This window comes from Mytilus trossulus, chromosome 2, assembly GCF_036588685.1.
Source record: "Mytilus trossulus isolate FHL-02 chromosome 2, PNRI_Mtr1.1.1.hap1, whole genome shotgun sequence".
Lineage (NCBI taxonomy): Eukaryota > Metazoa > Mollusca > Bivalvia > Mytilida > Mytilidae > Mytilus > Mytilus trossulus.
Window position 1 is genome coordinate 3,987,476 of NC_086374.1, and position 23,132 is coordinate 4,010,607.

Sequence of the window (23,132 nt, forward strand, 5' to 3'; positions counted from 1 at the left end):
CACTTCGGAGTTGACATGAATATGAATTATGTGGTCATTTTTATCAATTTCCTGTTCACAAAACTTTTAGTTTTTCGAAAAACTAAGGATTTTCTTATCCAAGGCATAGATTACTTTAGACGTATTTGGCACAACTGTTTTAGAATTTTGGATCCAAAATGCTCCTCAACTTTGTAATTGTTTGGTTTATAACTATTTTGATATGAGCGTCACTGATGAGTCTTTTTTAGACGAAACGCGCGTCTGGCGTACTAAATTATAATCCTGGTACCTTTGATAACTAATTAGACTCATCCACAGTTTAGCTAAGTACTATAGACTCATAAAAATCTGTCTTGTTCAATTCCACATAACAATATGCTTTGTGTTTTTGACGATGTGATCATTTTATGGAAGACTAAAGAGGAACAAGAATGGGGAGTACAACAAGATCGTGCATTTATGAAACTGACGAACCTACTGAGGTTGAATGGATAGAACAATGTGGTAGACGAATTCTAAGAAATAATCTTCCTAACGAGATATATATCCCATTCTCCAGGATTAAACAACTTTATCGCTGCAGATAAAGAATTGAACTACCTTACATTTGAGCTATTCAAAGGAATTAAAACAACAAACCCTGCTCACAACAGATCAATACACAAGAAGTACAAAGGCAGACGCGCGTTTCGTCTATATAAGACTCCCCATGCAGTGACGCTCAGATCAAAATAGTATTAAAGCCAAACAAGGACAAAGTCAAAGAATTGAGGGCCCAAAATTCCAAAATGTTGTGCCAAATACGCCTTCGGTAATCTTCAGCATTAGTTAACGCAATACTAGAATTGATACATTCTTGCCAAGTGGCAAACTTCGAAACAAAGATTTGTACGGAGTGGTGCAGGTATCAAGTCTAGCACAACAACTTATCATCCGATGGCAATAACACAATTTTCATTTGTAGATTCAAACACCATAAAACTAAATCAATTATATTCCTAAACGAAATTATTACACATTTCTTATTTTATTTTTTAATATTTAGTATGTATTAGGTGATTTCATTGCACAAAAAAGGCACCAATAGAGTTATGAGGAAGAACGACTGAAATCGACACTACCATGAGTCTTAAAAAAAGAAGATGTGCATGGTAAGGTTACCAATACGACCACTTTTTACAAGAGACCAAATATGATGTTTACCATCACGAATTGGTTGACCGATATGATGTGTCATTGTATAATTTATATAGCGGCATATTTTTAATCGCCCACCCTGTTAACGCATTGTGACCCACTGGTTTTCCACTGAGTCACATCAATTCCCTCGGGTTTGGTATCTGTAATACTTTGATTTTTCTAATTCGATTTGTGAGGCTTGAACATCGGTCTAATACTATCGCATATATTTACGCCTGTTAATATGCAATTATTATGGTGTACTTGTATTGCATTATTGTAAGATGTATCTGTTCATCTGATAGGATTCATATGACACTGATTTCATAGTTTTGTGCAATTGGTCATTGATCAACACTAAGCTTCTGTTGTTATGCTTGTATTACGTATACTATCAGCAAAAGGTTAGCTGTGATTTTGTATATGGATTATTGTAAGGTGTAAATGTTTGTCTGGCAGAGCACATTTGACCTTTACATTATTTTCATTTTGTTTCCTCGTTAAATCTGTTCCTCATATATTATTACTTTATACCCTATATTTCATCTGTATCTGGTGTTTGCAATTATCGTGAGATATAAATGCACGTCTAGCAGGATTCACCAAACCTTGTGATTAGTAATTCAAAAATAAAACTGTCAAAAAAATCATCATAGATACCACATAGTGTACGCTAGCCAAAAAACTATAAGCAATACATGAACTGTATATGTATGGAGTATTTTAAGCTGTACATGTCCGTCTATAAAAGCTTTCATTTGACTTTTGCCTCCATTTCCTAGTTGCTTTGGTATGTTTCTCATATACGTTAATCTATATGTTAACTACTGTTGAAATATTTCATAACGTCGCTGGGCTTCTAAAATGTTGTAAATTACAAAAATGTTGTAAAATACAATTTTTTCAAGAAAAAAATATATCACAAACAGGCTTTGAAAATTTTGGCAAAATGCATGCTTCGAAAATGTCGTATATAACTTAAACATTTTTGTAAATAGCAGTGTAAATAAAACTTTGACATTTCTGGATTATCCAAGAACTTAAATTATTTCCACAGAAATAAAGAAATATACAATTTTTTTTCCCAAAGCCATTCTACAACGATTTTCAAGTTTTCATACATCATCTTGGAAGCAAACTTTACAAACAACTGACATTACCAATTTTGTAATATGTCTTATTTCACACATTTTGATTGGTCTAACTGTATGCTATTTTGTAATACAAAATATTTCCTCCCGCCCAGACCATTTGTGTCCAAAAGTGTTTTTCGCCAAAAAAGTCATATACGACATCATAGTTTAGAAGCCCAGCGACGATATGCGACTTGAAGGGTGCATCTGACTTTTACATCATTTTCAGGGTTAATTGTTTATTATGTAGTTGTCATTGTTGAATCTGTTCCCAATATATAATTAGCTGCATGTTATCTGTATCTGATGTTTGCAATGGCTGTAAGGTAAACGTGTCCCTCCGGTAGGATTCATTGTACCTTAACCTCATTTTCATGGTTGATTAATCAATATCAAGATTTCTCAGCAATAATAACTTTTTTGGATTCGAGCGTCACTGATGAGTTTTTTGAAGACGAAACGCGCGTCTGGCGTATATACAAAATTAAGTCCTGGTATTTATGATGAGTTTATATACAGTACCCTCTATTCCATCGTTTTGGTGCTTACAAATCTGAATTAATATACCACGCTCGTGACTGTGTTTACAATATATGGAATTTATTCACAAAACACAAAAACTGCACCAATAGAGTAATGAGTTTGCTGTTGGTTCTGCATTGCTAGTAAATTCATTTTTTCATGTATATTCAAACTTGAGACAGTATAATGAATACACTTTCATTAACATTTAATTGTTATTCTTTATATGTATTCATGTATAATCTTTGGATTTTATTGCAGTTTTGAGCTATCCTCGGGTTTATATATGATATGGTAATCTCTTCAACAATGAGCCACATCCCTTCGTTGTGGTATTGTAAATTTTGTATTCTTGTCTCATTTTTGATAATGTGCTTTGTCTGTATGCCTGTTAGCGCTTCTTTGTAAAAATAAACTTATTGTTTTGTTTTTATAATGATTAAGATTATAACACAATATAATTAGGAGATAACTGTATTGTATTTTAAGCTCCGACGGCATCAATTGGGGATTTGATGGTCGCAAAGTAAGTTTACTGGCGACGCGTTAGCGGAGACAGTAAACGGGTATTTGCGACCATCAAATCCCCAATTGATGCCGTCGGAGCTTAAAATACAATATTGTTATCTCCATTCTAATGAAACTGACAGAAATCAACGTTAAAACATGTATTTAAAATTTGCCATATGTCGTCTGCGCTTGCGCCAACGTCCCATAGCATCAATTGTCAATTGATGCCATGTAAATAAATGACGTTATCCAACCAAAATGAACGTTACAAACGTTGTTACATTATAATAACTGATGTACTACTATTTGTGACAATTTTTCCTATATAATATGTTTCTTATACTCACACATCGTTGTCAATATAATGTAATTTGATGCAACTGTCATACAAGTGAGAGGTTTAGCTGGCTATAAAATCCACCATTTTCTACATAAGATAATGCATGTCCCAAGACGGAATATGGCTGTTGTTTTATAATCGTTTGATGTGTTTGAGATTTTGATTTTGCCATTTGATTTGGAACTTTCCCTTTTTGAATTTTCAGTATTGACTAAAGTATTTTTGTGATTTTATTTAAGGGAATACTATCCTATGATCATAAACAGGGTTCAAGTTTGGTAGAAATCCAGAATTGTTTTAGAAAGTTAATAAAATTTCAAAAACTTTAACTACAGAGTTATTATTTGTGGACGCCGCCGACAACGGAATGTAGGATCGCTATATATATGTCTCGCTTTATCGACAAAAGTCGAAGGCTCGACAAAAAGTGCAGAGTGCAAACCTAAAGTCCTTTTGTAATAGTCCAGAAACTACAAAAAAAATGTTGCTTTAGGCCCCTTTTAGACCCTTAATTCCTATACTATTGGCCCCATAACCAAGGCCGGATACAGATTTTTGAAAGAGGGGGCGTAGTTGCGAAAATCGCCGAGCGGAACGAGGCGAAAAAAAATTTGGGTCCTTTTTAGGACTAAAAACATAAAATAAGTGAATTTTTTACTTTTTAAACGGTTCCTGGCGTGGGGCATGCATATTTTGCAGTTGCTGTTAATGTGTAAGGGTTTGATATTTTCGATACTGTGTTCTCCCTATTAATTGTCTATCATAAAATGATAGCATGTATCCAAAGCTATGTACTAACACATTTAATGTGGGATTTGTCAGTAAAACATAGACATGGGAAATTTTCGCATGTATGTTGTAAGTTAAGTTAGAACAAGTGAAACTGCGAGCTACTGCTCACTGATGATACCCCCGCCGCAAGTGGATAATATAAATAGTGTAAAAATATGCAAGTGTTCGGTAAACAGGAAGTTGTCGAGTGATGAATCTGAAAACGCATCACACGGTATAGCTGACTTATATAAATCCTGAAACAAAATTTCAGAAATCCTTGTATTGTAGTCCCTGAGAAAAGTGTGACAAAAATTTTCAACTTGGCTATCATGTGTAAAATCATACACGTGTTCGGTAAACAGGAAGTTGTCAAGTGATCAATCTGAAAACGCATCATCGGTATAGCTGACTTAGATAAACCCTGAAACCAAATTTCAGAAATCCTTGTATTGTAGTTCCTGAGAAAAATGCGACGAAAAAATAAAGTGTAAAAATATGCAAGTGTCCGGTAAGTTGTCGAGTGATGAATCTGAAAACGCATCACACGGTATAGCTGACTTATATAAATCCTGAAACCAAATTTCAGAAATCCTTGTATTGTAGTTCCTGATAAAAGTGTTACGAAAATTTTCAACTTGGCTATCATGTGTAAAATCATACAAGTGTTCGGTAAACAGGAAGTTGTCAAGTGATCAATCTGAAAACGCATCACACGGTATAGCTGACTTAGATAAACCCTGAAACAAAATTTCAGAAATCCTTGTATTGTAGATCCTGAGAAAAATGCGACGAAAAATATTCATGGGACGGACTGACTGACGGACGGACGGACGGACGGACAGACAGAGGTAAAACAGTATACCCCCCCTTTTTTTTAAAGCGGGGGTATAATAACCTCACAGATTTCTTGTTGTAAATAAGATATACACTAGGCTATTCGATTGAATTTGAAATACGACCGACACGAGTTAAAAAAGACAAAAAAGCAATTTTTATCCAAATGTTTGGTTGATATGTTTCACCAACAACATTAAGGGAAGTAAAGGGTAAGGCTAAGAATGAGTCTGAAATGACAACAAATTTATGAATGACGGCCGACAAATGGAAACATAAAGGCCACACTAGCAGGCAGGTTGCAGTCTGAACTTGAAAAAAGTATTCCATATATATCAGTTCGGCGAAACGGACATTCCGGTCAGACATGAAAACCCCTGCCATAAAAAAAAACATGCCCGCTTTTATTCATCATGTTCATTTAATGCTAAATAACTCTGTTGGGAATTATCGTTTGTAATAGCAAAAAAGTGGACAAGATTTTTGTTTTGCCTTTCAGAATTTTTTTTTAAGGCAAAAATCAGGTCATTTTTTTTTCTCTCAAATAAATAAGACCGTCTCCTCAAATCAAATGGTTCATACTGACGACTTTAAATCTAAAAAGAGCTTACACTGACTATGGGTCTTTATTCAGCTATACTATTTTAAAATAGGCTGGGGCGTTTGGGGTTAAACATGTTTCCGTAGTTAGATAGTATACGTTTTTTTTTCATGAGAGTGTAATAGTCTATAGAGCATACTTTCTGTTTGGTGGAATTGAAGTCAATATATGTTCTTGCTAAATCCTGTGTCGCTTTGAAGGTGTCATGATTGTCTTCCTCAGCCTCTGCAATGTGATACTGTACTGAATTTAAAAATGACTGAGAGACATTTTTAAACTAGAAAATGATTGTTTTGGGTTCCTAAACGGTTGGGACCATCATCCCCAAAATCAATCCAAACTTTCATTTTGTGGTATTGGATCTTCTTAAACCAAAGTTCTTGTCCAGAAAACAATGTGTCTTCGTATGACGATGCAGACGACAGCATACCTTTATACGATCCCCAAAATTTGTTTGCGGACGTATACAAACTTAACATTAACCAAAGAACCATGCATCTTACAATCAGTAACAAGAGTGCACACACTGAAATGTCTCGCCTTTTTTTTACTAATCATTGATATTATGTTGATTGTCCTAAATATAAAGCTTTTTAATGTGCGTATTGTTATGCGTTTACTTTTCTACATTGGCCAGAGGTATAGGGGGAGGGTTGTGATCTCACAAACATGTTTAACCCCGCCGCATTTTTGCGCCTGTCCCAAGTCAGGAGCCTCTGGCCTTTGTTAGTCTTGTATTATTTTAATTTTGGTTTCTTGTGTACAATTTGGAAATTAGTATGGCGTTTATTATCACTGAACTAGTATATATTTGTTTAGGGGCCAGCTGAAGGACGCCTCCGGGTGCGGGAATTTCTCGCTACATTGAAGACCTGTTGGTGACCTTCTGCTGTTGTGTTTTTTTCTTTGGTCGGGTTGTTGTCTCTTTCCCCATTTCCATTCTCTATTTTATTATTACAACTGTCACATAAACTAAACATAAACCAAGAAAACTAAACATTGACCTTTGAACAATGAAAATGAGGTCAAGGTCAGATGAACCATGCGAGGCAGACATGCACAGCTAACAATTCTTTAAAACATCCAATATAGTTGACCTATTGCTTATAGCTTTAAGAAAAACAGACTAAAACACAAAAACTAACACAGAGCAATGAACCGTGAAAATGAGGTCAAGGTAAAAAAAACCTGCGCGACTGACATATAGAGATCATAAAATATTTCCATACACCAAATAAAGTTGACATATTGCATATAGTATAAGAAAAAAAGACCAAAACTAAAAAAACTTTACTTTGATCATTGAACCATGAAAAATGAGGTCAAGGTCAGATGACACCTGCCAGCTAGACATGTACACCTTACAATCATTCCATACATCAAATATAGTAGACCTATTGCATACATTATAAGAAAAACAGACCAAAACACAAAAACTTAACTATAACCACTGAACCATGAAAATGAGGTCAAAGTCAGATGGCACCTGTCAGTAGGACATGTGCAAGTTACAATGCTTCCATATACCGAATATACTAGACCTACTGCTTATAGTATCTAAGATATGGACTTGACCACCAAAACTTAACCTTGTTCACTGATCCATGAAATGAGGTCGAGGTTAAGTGAAAACTGATCAAAACTGTCTGTCGGGTATGAGGACCTTCCAAGGTACGCACATATCAAATATAGTTATCCTATTACTTATAATAAGAGAGAATTTAACATTACAAAAAATCTTAACTGTTTTTTCAAGTAGTCACTGAACCATGACAATGAGGTCAAGGACATTGGCCATGTGACTGAGGGAAACTTCGTAACATGAGGCATCTATATACAAAGTATGAAGCATCCAGGTCTTCCACCATCTAAAATATAAAGCTTTTAAGAAGTGAGCTACCGCCGCCGCCGGATCACTATCCCTGTGTCGAGCTTTCTGCGACATAAGTCGCAGGCTCGACAAAAACGAACCAATAAATTATGTTGGTCTTGACCAAGGGAGAAATTTACATGACAAAATATATACAATTTTTAAGCAGTCGATGAATCATGAAAAAGAGGATATCGAAATTGAAAACTTCTTAACATAAGACATCTACATTCAAGGTTTAAAACAAACAATTCTGTTACTTTTGGATTGTTAAAGCGTTCTCATAATTGTCGTTGTAGCATTACTTTCCTGTGTTTCGCATTTTGTGACTTTCCTGTGAGACAATAAAAAGACATTACAACAGACAACTTAATCATGGAAAAGTAGATGAAGGGAGATATAAGGCATGCGTAGATGAAACAGTAACATCAAAATTGAAGACACAAGTAATGATTGCATTTTCTGTGTATGCGAAAATTTTACATCAAAATAAAATATTAAAACAAATTTTATTTGATGACATGTAAAATAAATGTTCAGTAATCTCATCGAAAAATGTATGTCATTTAACTTTAATATTTAAAGATGGCTTTGTCTAGATCTTTCGGCATTGGCATGGTATATTTTACATGTGGCACAGAGTCTATTCTCTGGGTTTTGTCTTCTTCATCGCTATTTTCATCAGCAAACATGTCACTGACCTTTTCTCCTGGGTTGATAGGTTTATTTTCAGGTTTCTTTAGTGTCATCGAAATTTTCTTAACATTTATTTTAATTTTTGTATCATGTGCAGTTGTTTCTATGCATGTCTCTGTTTTAAGAGCTGATTCAACTTTTTTATCCGTCGAGGGTGCATTATCGTTTTTCACCTTTTTCACTAAAGCGATTAAATCAAAAGCGTCCTTTTTTCGTGAAGATAATAAACTTTTTTCGTCATCCGTTTTCTTTTCTAAATTAATGTATTTTTCATGACTACGATGTCTATCTCGGCTTTCTTTTCGGTCTCGGTATTTATCACGCAATCGATCTCCATCTCGGCTTTCTTTCCGGTCTCTGTATTTATCACGCACTCGATCACTACTCCTACTACGTTGCCTTCGACTGCCAGTATTTCCATATCGGTCAAAATCATCTCTGCTTCTTCTCTGATCCCTACTTCGATCTCGATATCGGGACCGTTCCTCTCTGCTATTGGATGATCGAGAATGATGTCGGCCAGGTGATCGATCACGAGTTTTGTCATCTTTTCTATAACTTGTTATGCCACTTTTCTGCGAAGAAACATCAATAGATTTTGACTTTGATCTAGATGATTTTACAGATGGAGAAGAGCTTGATGATAATATTGATCTTTTAGAACGGGAGCTAGATGATGATGACGACGAGGATGATGACGATGACGACGACGATGATGATGAACCAGAGCTACTTCTTGACCTTTTGCGAGAACGAGATAACGAATGGGTCTTTATATTTGTGTCCCTACTACTGGTATCCTGCTTTATATTTTCCCTTTCATCGAGTCGTGTTTCATGTTTTCTATCTTGTGTTTCTAAGTGCTCGCCAACATATACCTTCTCCTCAATTAAATGAATCCGGTCATCTTGACGATCACGAGCATCGTATCGGTCACGGTCATCTTGACGATCATGAACATTGTATCGTTCACGGTCATCTTGACGATCACGAACATTGTATCGGTCACGGTCATCTTGACGATCACGAACATCGTATCGGTCACGGTCATAATGAGACTGATGTTGGTCGCGTTCATGTATTTTTTTACTATGTTCAAATGAATAACTATCATATTGGTTTCGCCTTGATAAATGTTCATCTCGATAACGGTAATCGGTCGGCGAGTATCTTCGAGGATATTCGTATGCTTGGTATGCTTCCCGATTTTGATCAACCGGGTGTGTATAGTAGTCAGCCGGGTTTCCATCTAAATCACGATGTGGAATAAGGTCAAACGATTCTAACGGCTGGTGTGTTTGTACTGAACCAACATATTTGTCATCGATGGTTGCACTATTTCGTTCTGGTAATTTGCTTGGATTTTCATCGTATAATAATCTTTCTTCAGTTTCATAATCGCGATTAGTCTCAGACTTGTCATCATTCGTTTCTTTCGCGTGCTGTTCTGAATTCTGTGAGGATAGATAATTGAATGTTTGATATTTCTCGGCATTTGCAGTGAAGTGTTGCATATAGACCCGCTCGAGATCACCATAAGAAAAACTTGCCGTTGTGTCGGATTCACCTTTATCATCGTAGCTTTCTTTCAGCATGTCCAAACCAGGAATAGATTCAACTGGTGCAAACTCTGAAATGAGAAAAGAAAACGTTTAGATAATATTCTTTTATTGTGACTTCTTGCGATCCGTAATACAATTTATTTATGTATTTTGGACTAGCGGGATTGCACACTTTTAGATTCTATTTGATCTTAAAACACCGTGTGATAAGATAAAAGCAAAGTGCTTGTGAGCACCTAAAGGGTTAAGATAGCTTTTATTTGGCAATTCAGTGAAATCACACATTGAATTGTAATTAGATAGGCAAATAAAAATAAGATTTGGGGTTATCTTCCCTTGTTCTTGATTGTACATGTGTAGTCTATTTTTCAACTGATTCATACACCATAAATTACTTCTGTATTTTTTAATGGATCATTTTCTTGAAATGTAAGGCAATGCAAATACACCCTGAGCATGGTGTTACTTGAATATCTAAGTATAAATATACAATTCATCAATTGCAATACATTGACTGCGTATGATCGAATGATTACTACACTGCACTATTTTGTTTGGACTATCAAAAGTAGCGGTAAACCTTGGAAGATTTTGATATCAAGTCAGTGCCATAGGGTTTTATATTGCTATTCATGCAATCTTTACCAAAAATGTACTATTCATGGTAAAATATCATAAGTGAACGATGGAAATGCATGTCTTCCTCTCAGTCTCAATACAAAGACGATTCCTTCCTGTTAATCTTTCAAACTGAAATAACTTGTTTAAATGATTAAATGGAAGAATTCGTTTGTTCCGAGTATCACTACTGGTATTTATGCAATCTGATTAAATGGAAGAATTCATTTGTTCCGAGTATCACTTCAAGTATTTATGCAATCTGATTAAAATACAGATTATGTGCCACCAATTTTCAAAAAAAGGGAACAGGCGAAGAGTCAACACGGGATCTGTGTTTTGATCAGATGAAGCAAATGTATATATAGGATTCGGATATGCGATGGGGGCGCTGAAGTGCGACGTTTTGATGTGTGCGCCGAAGTGTGAAGGTCACTTTACTGAAATGTGATGCTGAGCACGGAAGTGCGATGGTCTCTGCGCTGATGTGTGTGTGCTGGTCCGGCTATTAGACGCTAGATTTCTAGCTTAAAATAAATACAAATGTATTTATCAAGAGTTAACATTTTTTTATAGTTAGTATATTTAAATAGAGAACATTCAATACTTGCTCATTTTGCAGTAAAAAAATGGTAAGGGTTCCGCAGTACACAGTGTTTCGCCAACTTTTTCTATTAATCGTAGGCTCAACAAAAATGAGGGGAAAAAATCATAAAAATATTCCTCTCGGTACAATCTTTTGATTGCAAGAAGCTCCTGTTCAAGTTTGATAAAAATCCAGGATAGTTTAAATTATGAATCCGTAATAAATGTTTTAACGCCAGACGTTATTTTAACTGCACGAAAACTAAGTCAATATATGAGTAAAATACTGGAAAAAAAAGTTTCCTTCTTAATACTAGCTTTTGATCATAAACAAGCGTCTGTCCAAATTTGGTACAAATCAAGGAAAGATTAGGATTTTTTTTTTAATTATAAAAACTTTAACCACAGAGTGAATGTAATGTTTTCTGGCAGAAAAACTAAGTACATTTATACGTAAAATACGGAAAAACAGGATTATCTTTTTTATATAAAATTTACTTCTGGATACCATTTTATGATCATAAACATGCCTCTGTCCAGGTTTAGTAGAAATCCAGGATAGTTTAAGAATGTTATTAAAATTTCAAAAAAAAATTAACCATGCCCAGAGTGAATATTTGCGGACGATGCCGACAACGCCGACGACGGAATGTAGGATCGCCATGTCTCGCTTTTTCGACAAAAACACATAATCTACCGGGTGTTCTATTTCATTTCTTGTTCCTATTTACAGTAGCTGTATATATATGATATAAAAAGAAGATGTGGTATGATTGCCAATGAGACAACTATCCACAAAAGACCAAAATGACACAGACATTAACAACTATATGTCACCGTACGGCCTTCAACAATGAAGCAAGCTTAAGGTGTTTACCGATTTCCTTTCTGTAAAAAAATCATTCTCTAAATGAAATATGGATTCAAATAATTTAATCAAAATACCCTTCACACACACAACTTTCATGTATCCATCTTCTATATCATTCTTCACTCAGTTTATAAAAAATATCACATTTTAGACCTATTCACGGCCATGCTAACGTTCAGTATACTGGTGCTTATCAATTCATATAGGTGCCAAACGCTTTTTTAAAATATTTTACGATTACTTTCTTTTTCTTTAACTCATATATCCCAAACACCTTCTATGTTCATCCCTTAATCCCACATTACAAAAGCATCCCACCCTCCAATGCTAAAAATGTTTTCAACCCGTTCACTTTGCAAGGTGCGTGTTTTCAATTAACTATTTAATCGGTCACCGAAACATCTCTTTACCGTTAATTATAAAAAAAACTATATGGACATCTGTATAATAACAATTATTTTCTGATACATATTTGAGTATGATAAGTCTCTGTCCATACGGAAATTGTTTCTCGTGAATCAGTAAAACACCGTACACACCCTCTGAGGTACGTTAACCTTTCTTTGTACGTTGTCACGTGACTAAAATCAATCAACACGCCATGACACGGCTCACACATACACAGCACAACACTGTTGATTAGCGATTGATTTTGATTGATTAGACAATTCTGATTGGTTGAAGAGAATCACCCTGGAGGAATTACACAACAAAGACATTTTCTTTTTCGAGATAATCATTTTCTTGTCTAAATAACGGCCATACATTGTGAAAATGGAATTTAAATGTAAAATATGAAGTCGTCGAACGGGTTGTACACCTGGCAAAGTTTAAAGAAGAAATATAATGGATGCTCACACATCGACCACATTAGAAGCTTTAGAAAGAACAGCAGCTTGGGTACAACAAGTTCAGAATAGAGTCGAGGAAATGAAAAATTCACCGAGCAGCTCTGCCCTGGTAAGATTTTGTTTGTGTTTCTGAATGACGTATGTGTCTACACGATTTCCGCAATGTAATCATATTATTCAATTTATTGAAGCAGTCCTGTTCATTCGTTTTCTTTAATAATTGAATAAATAAATTCTTTATTGATCCAGGCATTCATGTGTTAGTCTAACTGATCTATCTACAGTATAAATTCATGTTTTAAGTGCACAAAAAGGGGGGATTCCATTGTTTTCAATGTTATCAAGCAAGTACATTTGAAACTAGCCTAAAATGAGGCACAAACAATGCAATAATACAAGGAAAAGATGACCAAAATTGACCCCATAAATCCATGGGCTCATTTTGGACCCTACAGCCTACATTTGTTTTAGTTATAAATACCATAATTCAACCACAGTACAATCCCTTGAAGAATAAATAAATTTGTACATGTACAAATATACATAACTAGAATATCACCTCCAAGATTTTTGACAATACAAAGTAAATATATAATTCAGTCTTCACGCTGAGTGGCAGCCCAGGCTTGTAAAATTGCTCTCAGGCCTGTAAAAATCATACCTACAGGCCAACAGAATCTAACTAAAAATTTAGCTCCGGGCCTGAAGGTTTAACAGTTCGTCGCGAAGACTGTATTTAATATATTTAGCTGTTGGTTGTTAGAATATTCAGGTGTCAGTATTTATTTGGATGTTTTAGTGCATGTTTGAATTTTGCATCACAAACTAATAATACAACGTCACAAGAAGTTGAATAATATCACTTCTTGTCATTTTTATTTTTTTTTATTCCTTACACATATATACATGTATATAAACAAGGAATAGAAGTGATATTATTCTAATTCTTGTCGTACTATAGGGTTATTGCATGAATATTAGGGAATATTGTGCAGAGTAGAATTTTATATTGCACGAGCTTTAAACGAGTGCTATATATATATGTTCTACGAGGGACAATATTCCCCAATATTCATGCTGTAACCCTTTTATCATGTTTATTGTATAGCAACATATTATTTGTAAGTAAAAATTGATTTAAACCAAGATTTTGTCATTGATGACGTCATGAATTTTGAAGACTTATTGCACGCTAACTGTTCATTACTTTCTGTGGGAAATATTATATTGCTTTTGCTATGCAATAAAATGTATTATAAATTCATGATGCAAAATTCAAACATGCATTTATACATATAAATGTACAAAATGTGTGTCTCTGTTCTTTATAATCAGAACAAAAAAAATGAGGTTTATGTGGATATGATTTCTATCAAGTATACATGGTATATAATATATCTATATTGTAGACATTTTCATACTAACAGCTATTTATTACATGAACAATAAATCATCCACCAAACTAGTTACAATATCACATTATTTATGCATGTAGTAAGGAACAAGAAACTAATCCCAACAGAAATTCATAATAATTGTTTTGTACTATATTTGGTGTAAAGACTTACATGACTTATATTAATATTCAGATTTATGGACGGCATATCAATAATAATAATAATAATCATAACCTTCATCAAGGGGAGGACGGAGGGGGAACACTCAAATTTCACCAAAAAACTTGAGTTACAAGCTAGAAAAAAATCATATACATGTACATTGTACATGTAAATGTAGGATACCAATTAAAACTTGCATCTAGTTCTTGAGTATTTATTTTTATACAACAAATTTGCAAAAGTTCGTTCATAACTTCTTGTCAGACCAAATTTTATATTTTACAATATGCATTTAGTTTTTGGCTAAACAATTTCCCATCCACAGTGTCCTTATTACTGCCAAAATACATATAAATGTATATTTACAAGTATCGAACCTGACTGTTATGTCCAAAAATAGAACACTGAAATGTTGTGTTTAAAAAAATGCAACAGATTTCTACCTTTTATTACTCTGTGTATATATGTACATGTGTATTAATGTGATACAGAACTGATTCTGAAAAAAATCAGAGCCTGCCCCCTCCCCCTTTTTTGGAAAAAAAATTGGTTGCTAAGAAGGGAATCAATGAGGCGTGACCGGAGCGGGCCCCCTCTTAGCCAGTCAGTGCCCCCCCACTTATGAAAATTTCTAGATCCGCATGTGAAAATCTTCAGTGATGAATAATGTAGTATTTCAAAGAAATATAAACAGCAATAGTGCTTGTACATGTAACAGTAACAATAGATGTAGATTGGCTGCAGATATTGATTGTGCACAAAACTATTATTGATCATTTACACTTTCACACACACACACACTTTATATTCTCCTGGCAATACAATTAATTGTGCCATGGCAAGATGGAGAATATTGAACAACATAAAAATGTCCATAAAAAATATGTGCCAGTAAATGACCAGAGACCACACTCATTGAGAGGAGGTTCAAAGTTTCAAATACTTCATTTGTTCTTCAATCAATAATATCTATTCCTTACTTTAATAGATTGGAATGGTTTACAATTTTCTGTCACTGCATTTACTTCTATTCTGGTCAAAGATACAGGTTAAAAAAAATATTCAAAATCTTGTTGAAAAAGTATATTTGTCTAACATTTCAATACTGTATGTTACTTGTGATCAAATTCAAACCTTTTTTTGTGAAACAAGAGCCACAGATCTATGTATGTGTACTTGGATGTTAATTTATTCAGGTAACTTATATATTTTTAATACATTTGTACATCTGTGTGTACACCTGTAGATCATAAATATAAGAAAAGAGCATAAAATTCATGTCTTTAGTAAACAAATAACTTGTTATGTACATTCCTCTAAAGACATGTACATGTACTGTTCTACATGTCAAATGCATGAATGTACAGTACAGGTGTTATTAATTAAATTTGTATCAGATACACAGGAATAGAGTACATGTATCTAAAAATGTTCATTGAGTTCCATATTACATTTTCAATTGTCCTACCAAATGCCTTTAGATATGTGTATTTTTTTTACATATTTTTGCTCATAGTCAATTATGTACATTTATAAGTCAATGCAAATGAGTATTAAAAACAAAACATATGTAATCTATTTATTATGTTTATACAGTAACACATGTGATTGATGAAATCCCAACTTAATCAATCTAATTTAAATAAGATCCTTAAAATGCTCCCGTTATGATATGTTGATACATTGCCCAAGTGAGAACGGGATCATATGATATAAAGGGTCGAATTTTATCAGATTGCAAGTACATGTAAACTGAAATCAGCTTCGCAGTCACTTCATACACACCAGGGGCGTAGCTAAGTATCAAATCAACTGTAGGCACAAATCGGCAGGGGGTATGGGGGCCGCTCAAGACCCCCATCAGGTCCAGCCCCCCTTTAGGAAAACGGTTTTCAGCATTTTAGTTGCATAATTTTGTGTACAAAAATATCATTTTTACTGGTTTTAATCATGATAATATTCATGAAGAAAAGTTCGAAGAATTCAGAATAATTTACATTCACACATGAATTAACGTAGTACAATAAAAAATCTGAAGATTTTTTTTCTATTACAATATGCCCAGTGTAGATCAGACTAGTTTTAGAGGTCCACAGAGCACGAATTTCATTACAAAATTGCTTGTCTCCACCGGGACTCGAACCCGGGACCTCTGTGTTACAAGGCAGCGCGCTAACCGACTGAGCTAAAGATGTACTTCCTTAGCTCAACCGCTTACGGCTGACCAAGTATCTACTAAGCTTTTCTAAGGGAAGCAACCCGTCACAGGGTCAAAGGAAAAGATTTTCAACTTTTTGAACGAATCTTTTTACTCAAATTTGGGCAAAAATTGGAGAAACAAATCTAATTTTTCTGAACTTTTATGAATAATTTTAAGATCCAGTTTCATACACAAAGACAATGATAAATTTAGTCAAAATCAAGTTGACAGTTTTTTTCTGTCGATAAAATCAGTTATACTCGCATCAACATCGATAGTGAGGTGTCAGTGGATACGAAGAAGAGATAGATTTGAAAGTCGCTCGTCTCCCATTGTCGATCTGAATGTAGGACAGAAAGTCACAGAACAAAAAGTCACAGACAAAAAATCATGGACAAAAAGTCACAGGACAAAAAGTCACAATTCATGTTTTCTGACTATTTTCTTTGAATAAAAAACGCTTATTTCTACAAAAATATTTTTGTATTTCTCTTGAACTATTGTTAAAAATTAACTTTGTAAACAAAATTTATCAAAAAAATATCAAAGTCAAATCAAATAATTGTTGACAAACAAGTTTCTCAACTTTGTTCGACTATCTAGTTGACACTTGTTCTTGAACGTTTTCATTTTCTGACAGTTCTTCAGTAAAAGCAGTCAAGCTTTTAGCCGAATAATCAAATATTTGAATGCAATTTCCTGTACAGTCGACATGTACATTATGTTTCTAACACAAAGTTCCTTACTACTATGAACGAGTGCAATATTTAGTTGGTGTGCCTTGCAGTGGATGTAGGAAGCTTCCGATGATTGCTCTAGTATTTTTGCCTGCACATCATTATACTTGCCAGACATATTCGCGGTGATGTCATAACACTGGGCACGGAGATCCCTTATATATCAAGGTTTACATGTTCAAGAAAGTCAACGATCGTACTAGAAATGGCAACACCTTTTACACTTTTGGCATGCTTTAAACCAATTAATTCTTCTTGTATGCTGATTGATATTACTTTTCTTATCTAAGAACCTAACACACGAAGACAATTGCTTTAATTTTTTTTCCAAAGGGGGTGTAATCGGCAAATTTATGTATAGGCACGTGCCTAGTCGAGCCTTAGGTAGCTACGCCCCTGCACACACATTAATATATTACTAAAGCTATACAGTCAAATATATTTTTATGATATACTAGTATATAATATAAATACATGTATGTATGAAAACTCACTGGTAATCTTTTCAATAAATTGTATTAACAGGAGAGTACAGTGGAGGAAATGAACATTGTTGATGAGGATGATGTTAAAATGGAACCATGTGAAAAAGATGATAATAGTTTGACTGACCATCATGATGAAGCTCTCAAGATGGCACAAACTTTTCCTCCTTATATACCAAAGGGCAAGAATGGAAAAGCCATAAATTATGTAAGCATATTCAAGGACTTAATTTATATTTTTCCTGTTTCATAATTTTTTCCCTCCAATGTGACTTTCCTATTTGTTCTTCAATAAAAGTGCTACTTGTGTTTAGTTTAATAATATCAGATACTTCAATATTGTACTTAACTTTTATTATTTTTTCCCTCCCATATAGATAATATATAGGTGAAAAGGTATTTTTAAAAACCTATGAAACTACAAATGTACCTGTGCATGTCAAAAATATCAACTTAGATGGAATAAGATCTTCCGACAAGCAACAAATGTCTTCTATGTTTAGTCCTTAGTCCTAGATGGAGTATATAAAAATAAGAAGACGGGGTATGATTGCTAATGAGACAACTATCCACCAAAGATCAATTAAAGTGGATGTAAACAAGTATACTCCGTGCACCCTTTTCAACAATGAGAAAAATCCATTCCATATAGTCGGCTACGAAAGACCCCAACATGAAAAATATAAAACAATTCAATTGAGAAAACAAACGGCTTCATTTATACCAAAATAATTTAGACATGAACCAAGGACAACAACTGAACTACAGGCTCCTGTCTTGGGACAAGCTCATACAGAATGTGGCAGGGTTTAATATGTTTGTGAGCGCTAACCCCCCCAGCTAACCCCAGACAGTGGTGTTACAGCAAGACTCTGAAAGTGATTCAAGGTCGTTGAACCCGCTGTCATTACATGTATATTCAGTGGTAAAATCATGGATTTAATAATGTCATAAACAATTTCCTTTTCAGTCTCACATTGATGTCAAACAGACTGTAAAAGACTTTAAAGAAGCTTTGGAAAAGTTTGGTATTTCACAAAGGTTTGCCTGTACACATATCATGGAAAACACAAGTCAAGGCAATCTCAGTTTCTTGTTAGATAAAGGAAAGAATAAACTTTGGTCAGAGATCAGCCCGAGGGGAAGGATACCTTACATTAGGATGAGACGTTGGTTGGATAGCCCAGAGGAACAAAAAGCCACAATGGATTTATTACACAAGTCAAAAGGTAATTGTATTTCCATCAGTCCATTGAGATACTGTTGTTTAATTCTGGATCAGTGGTAACTGTGACACTACAGAATACTTTTATCTTTACATAATTCCATAGCAGTGAAAAAAGGCATAACTTTTCCCCTTATCCATGTTATATATAGGAGTAGCAATACATAGAGGAACTGAACAAACATAAGTAAATTCCATACAAATTGTTTATCTGAATATAATCTACCTTTTATAATTGTTTGTAAAATCACATTGTGCAATTTCAGACATACCTTAATCATACATATGCATTTACAGTCAACATGTGTTAAAGTTGTATGTCAACTAAGAATAACAGATTTTAACATCAATTTAATTTATCTTGAAATTTAATATTCATATAAAAATGTGTTTTACATGTATATAAAAAAATATGTGGTACATGTATGATTGCCAATGAGACAACTCTCCACAAGAGACCAAATGACACAGAAAATAACAACTATAGGTCTCTGTAAAGCCTTCAGCAATGAGCAAAGCCCACACCACATAGTTCGCCATAAAAGGCCCCAAAAGGACAAATGTAAAACAATTCTAACGAGAACAGCCTAATTTATGTACAAAAAAGAAATGGAAAACAAATATGTAATACATTAACAAGAGAAATACTGAATTACAGGCTCCTGACTGCATGGTTAGTTTTTGCAAACAAGTTTTGATTTCAAAATGGAACGATTCTACTCACAGAAAAATACAGGTGTTGCATTTTATTTTTACTTTTTCAGATTACAAGAAAGGAACTAGAATTAGTGGTGATACTGTATTGACAAAGAGAGAGAAGTTTTCTGTGTTTCAATTATTAGTGCTATGTAGAGTGTTTGAGGAAGATAATAATCCTAGTCTATCAACACGAGCTCTCCTTGCAGATAAACTAGAAGCTCCATTAGAGCGTATAACAATCTGGTTCCAAAACCAACGTGCAAGAGGTTTTCCAGCTAAAAAATTTCTAAAGGAGTCTAATATGGGTAAAGATCCTGTTGATATTCAGTCATTTTCAGGGTTATCTCCCAAAAAAGATCATGGAATGAGAAAGTCAAACACACCCTTATCTAATGGACCGTCAAGTAGTAATTCTAATTCCCAGTTAACACCTCAGCAAGTGGAATCAAACAAACAATCAGTTCCTCTATCCCAGGAACACGAGGCACATATACAATCATGTATTAGTTCCGTTTTAGGATCATCAATTGGTCAGAACTTGCCTACTACATCAAGTTCTCAAATGAGCACTGCCCAGATGCCATCGTTTCCATTTCCGCTTCAACTTTTAAGTATGGCACAACAGCCAGTGAAATCTGAACAGTCTGCATTATCATTAGCAATGACAACTGGACAAACGTATTCACCTTTCTTGGGATTTCCTCCAAGTATTTTTACATCAGCACAAACAAATGTTCCACTAAATACAGTGACCGATGCTGATGCTTTGAACTTAATGAGAACATGTCGTCCAATGACTATCAAACAGGAACCCCGTGACCCATCACCTTTTCCTGGAAATTCAGACTGAAATGTGAAAGACTTTAAAAGATATTAAATCCAATGAAATTACAATGTATGATTATTTAATTAGTGTCAATTGTATGGTATATATGAATGTATTTTATTGTATGCACTTTTTTTTTTACATGTTTAGTGTTGCAGTGAATGAAATTTAGAAATGGTTTTCTAGATTCTGCTGGAAGTGTGTGTTTGAAATGAAATTTTGATCATCCAAAATGTATCAATGAAATTAAAGAGCTGGGAGAAAAATATGAATGATAAAAGATTTTTTTTGTTTAGCTGAAACTGAATTGGAGATGACTACTACTTCAATCAAAAAATTGTCCAAAAAACATACTCTTTATATTAAAGGATTATGTGTGAAAGTCACTGGTTGATGCATTAATATATGTTTAATGTTTATTAAGAATAATTAAATTGAATGATGGTAATAAAATTTTGTGTCAGAGATACAATTTTGATTTTCTTCTTTTTGAATCACATAATTGTCGGGTTATTGCTTGGAAATTAAATTGTGAATATTCTCAATGAGCTTTGGATATATTTGTGCAATTATACTTTTAATTGAATAGCCATGATAGCAAAGATTGATAAACAATCTAAGTTTTTGGTATAATGCTATCATTGTGTCGTTGTCTGTGTCTGAAAACACATTTAGTTTCCTTTAGTTTAGTTTTAGTGAATGGATCTCTGTAAATTTTTACCAGAAGGTTAAATACCATCAAAGGAAGGTTAGGATTGAATTTGGGGGTTATGGTCCCAATAGTTAAGTAATTGGGGGCCAAAAAGGGGGCCCAAAATGAGCATTTTTGCAGTTTTCAAAAAATAAATTGTGTTTAAGTGTATGAATCTCTCTGAAATTATTCCACAAGTTTCCATACCATGATGGGATGGTAAATATGGACTCTGAGAGGTTATGGCTCAAAATTTTGAATTAGGGGCAAAAAAAGGGGGAAAAACTAGTTTTTTTCTGGTCAAAGGACAATTGAGACAATTTAAAAATAGTGTAGGGGAGGTAATTCAAAAATATTTAACATACAATGTCGGGTATGTTCAGATATACCATTGGATTGTATTGGCATAGCCATTTTATGAGCATAACATGGTATTCAGAATTAAGAGTATGGCTAAATGCAATTCTGATTGCTTGATATGTGCACCGGTAATTCTTTATTAGTAGAGACTTCGTGCATTCTGCATTATATCATAGGCCAAAATAATCATTTTCGCCTACGGGGAAATTAATTGTTTTTTTCAATCTATACACTTGTAAATTATGAATAAAGGAATGTCAGGTTTTGGACTTATTGCAAAAAAAAGGGGGTGGTTGTAGTTTTTAAATTTTCTTCTTCAAATTTCTCAAATTCCAAATTTTTGAAAAGTTTGAAGAAAAGTCTTTAATTGCACAATATTGGGCAATAGATTTGTAAGATCTTGACATTTGTTTTGTGTCATTAAACTCATTTTATGTCAAAAATTTGTTCTCAATCCAAATTCAGAGCTGTATCACGCTTGAATGCTGTGTTCATACTTGCCCCATTGTTTAGGGTTCGACATCTGCGGATGTATAAAGCTGCAAAGCTGCGTGAGGTTGTCAGATAAATTGTATTTACAATTATACAAGCTAGTCATGCTAGTGGGAATATCATGTTGCTTTACAATACATTTACTGGGAAATTTCGTTCAAGGAATATATAACTAAAGATGTATTTGGGAAAAACCTTTAGGAATTTTAGTCCTCAATGCCTACAACTTGGTTTTTTATTTGGCCTTTTATCCTTTTTATTCAATTACTAGTGTCACTCATAATGATGAGTATATAATTTTCCAGTTTTTATTTGGCTGAGTGTAACGACCGCCCAAAACATTTTTGGGATTGTATAATGGTATATTGTGTTTAAATTTGCCACAACAATTCAGGGTTCAACCTCTGCGGTCGTATCAGGCTGTGCTCAGCTAAGCATTTTATCATCACTACTTTTCATATACACAAAATATAGTGCATTGAGTAGTTCAGTCGACTGAGCATGCCCAAAAGCACATAAAACAGGGATGAATAAAGGTCTCAGAGTTTGGATATTTTCTCAAAAATTGGCATTTTCTGTGGAAAAAATATTGTTTGAAAGACAAATTTGGGAAGTACAAAACACTACACGTATATGTCATATCCGGGGTCATAACTATTTCAGACTATGTATGGTGGAGTTTTATCACAATGAAAACAGTCTAGATTGAGCTGAATAAAACACTATATATCTCCAATTCATAGCAATCAAATATGAACTACATTTGTACAAGTATCACATAAACTTTAATAACATTTATCAGTGGAGAATGAGGTCAAGGTCAAATGAACCAAACCAGACCGACATGTAGTCATGTACACCTCACACGTACAATTATCCAATTCAAAGTGGTTCTTATGCTTAAAGTACCTAGAAAACAGACGAATTCGA

At 34.1% G+C, this 23,132-nt stretch overlaps 2 protein-coding genes across 6 annotated transcripts in view; one reads left to right on the forward strand and one right to left on the reverse strand.

Moving 5' to 3' along the window:
* Positions 1-8,194: 8,194 nt before the first annotated feature.
* LOC134706302 (zinc finger CCCH domain-containing protein 13-like) overlaps positions 8,195-23,132 on the reverse strand; it is a 68,119-nt gene continuing 53,181 nt past the window's right edge. For 4 of the 5 annotated variants that reach the window (XM_063565119.1, XM_063565117.1, XM_063565116.1 and 1 more), the window contains one exon: positions 8,195-10,071. In XM_063565119.1, coding sequence (XP_063421189.1) covers positions 8,318-10,071 — 1,754 coding nt within the window. In that variant the 3' untranslated portion in view covers positions 8,195-8,317. The remainder of the gene's footprint in view (positions 10,072-23,132) is intronic. The other variant, XM_063565123.1, reaches the window with a different exon arrangement.
* LOC134706301 (homeobox protein cut-like 1) lies at positions 12,640-21,134 on the forward strand. Its single transcript, XM_063565114.1, has 4 exons — positions 12,640-13,037; positions 17,950-18,117; positions 18,880-19,138; positions 19,899-21,134. The coding sequence occupies exons 1-4, from the start codon at positions 12,924-12,926 to the stop codon at positions 20,681-20,683; spliced, it is 1,326 nt and encodes a 441-aa protein (XP_063421184.1). The 5' UTR covers positions 12,640-12,923; the 3' UTR covers positions 20,684-21,134.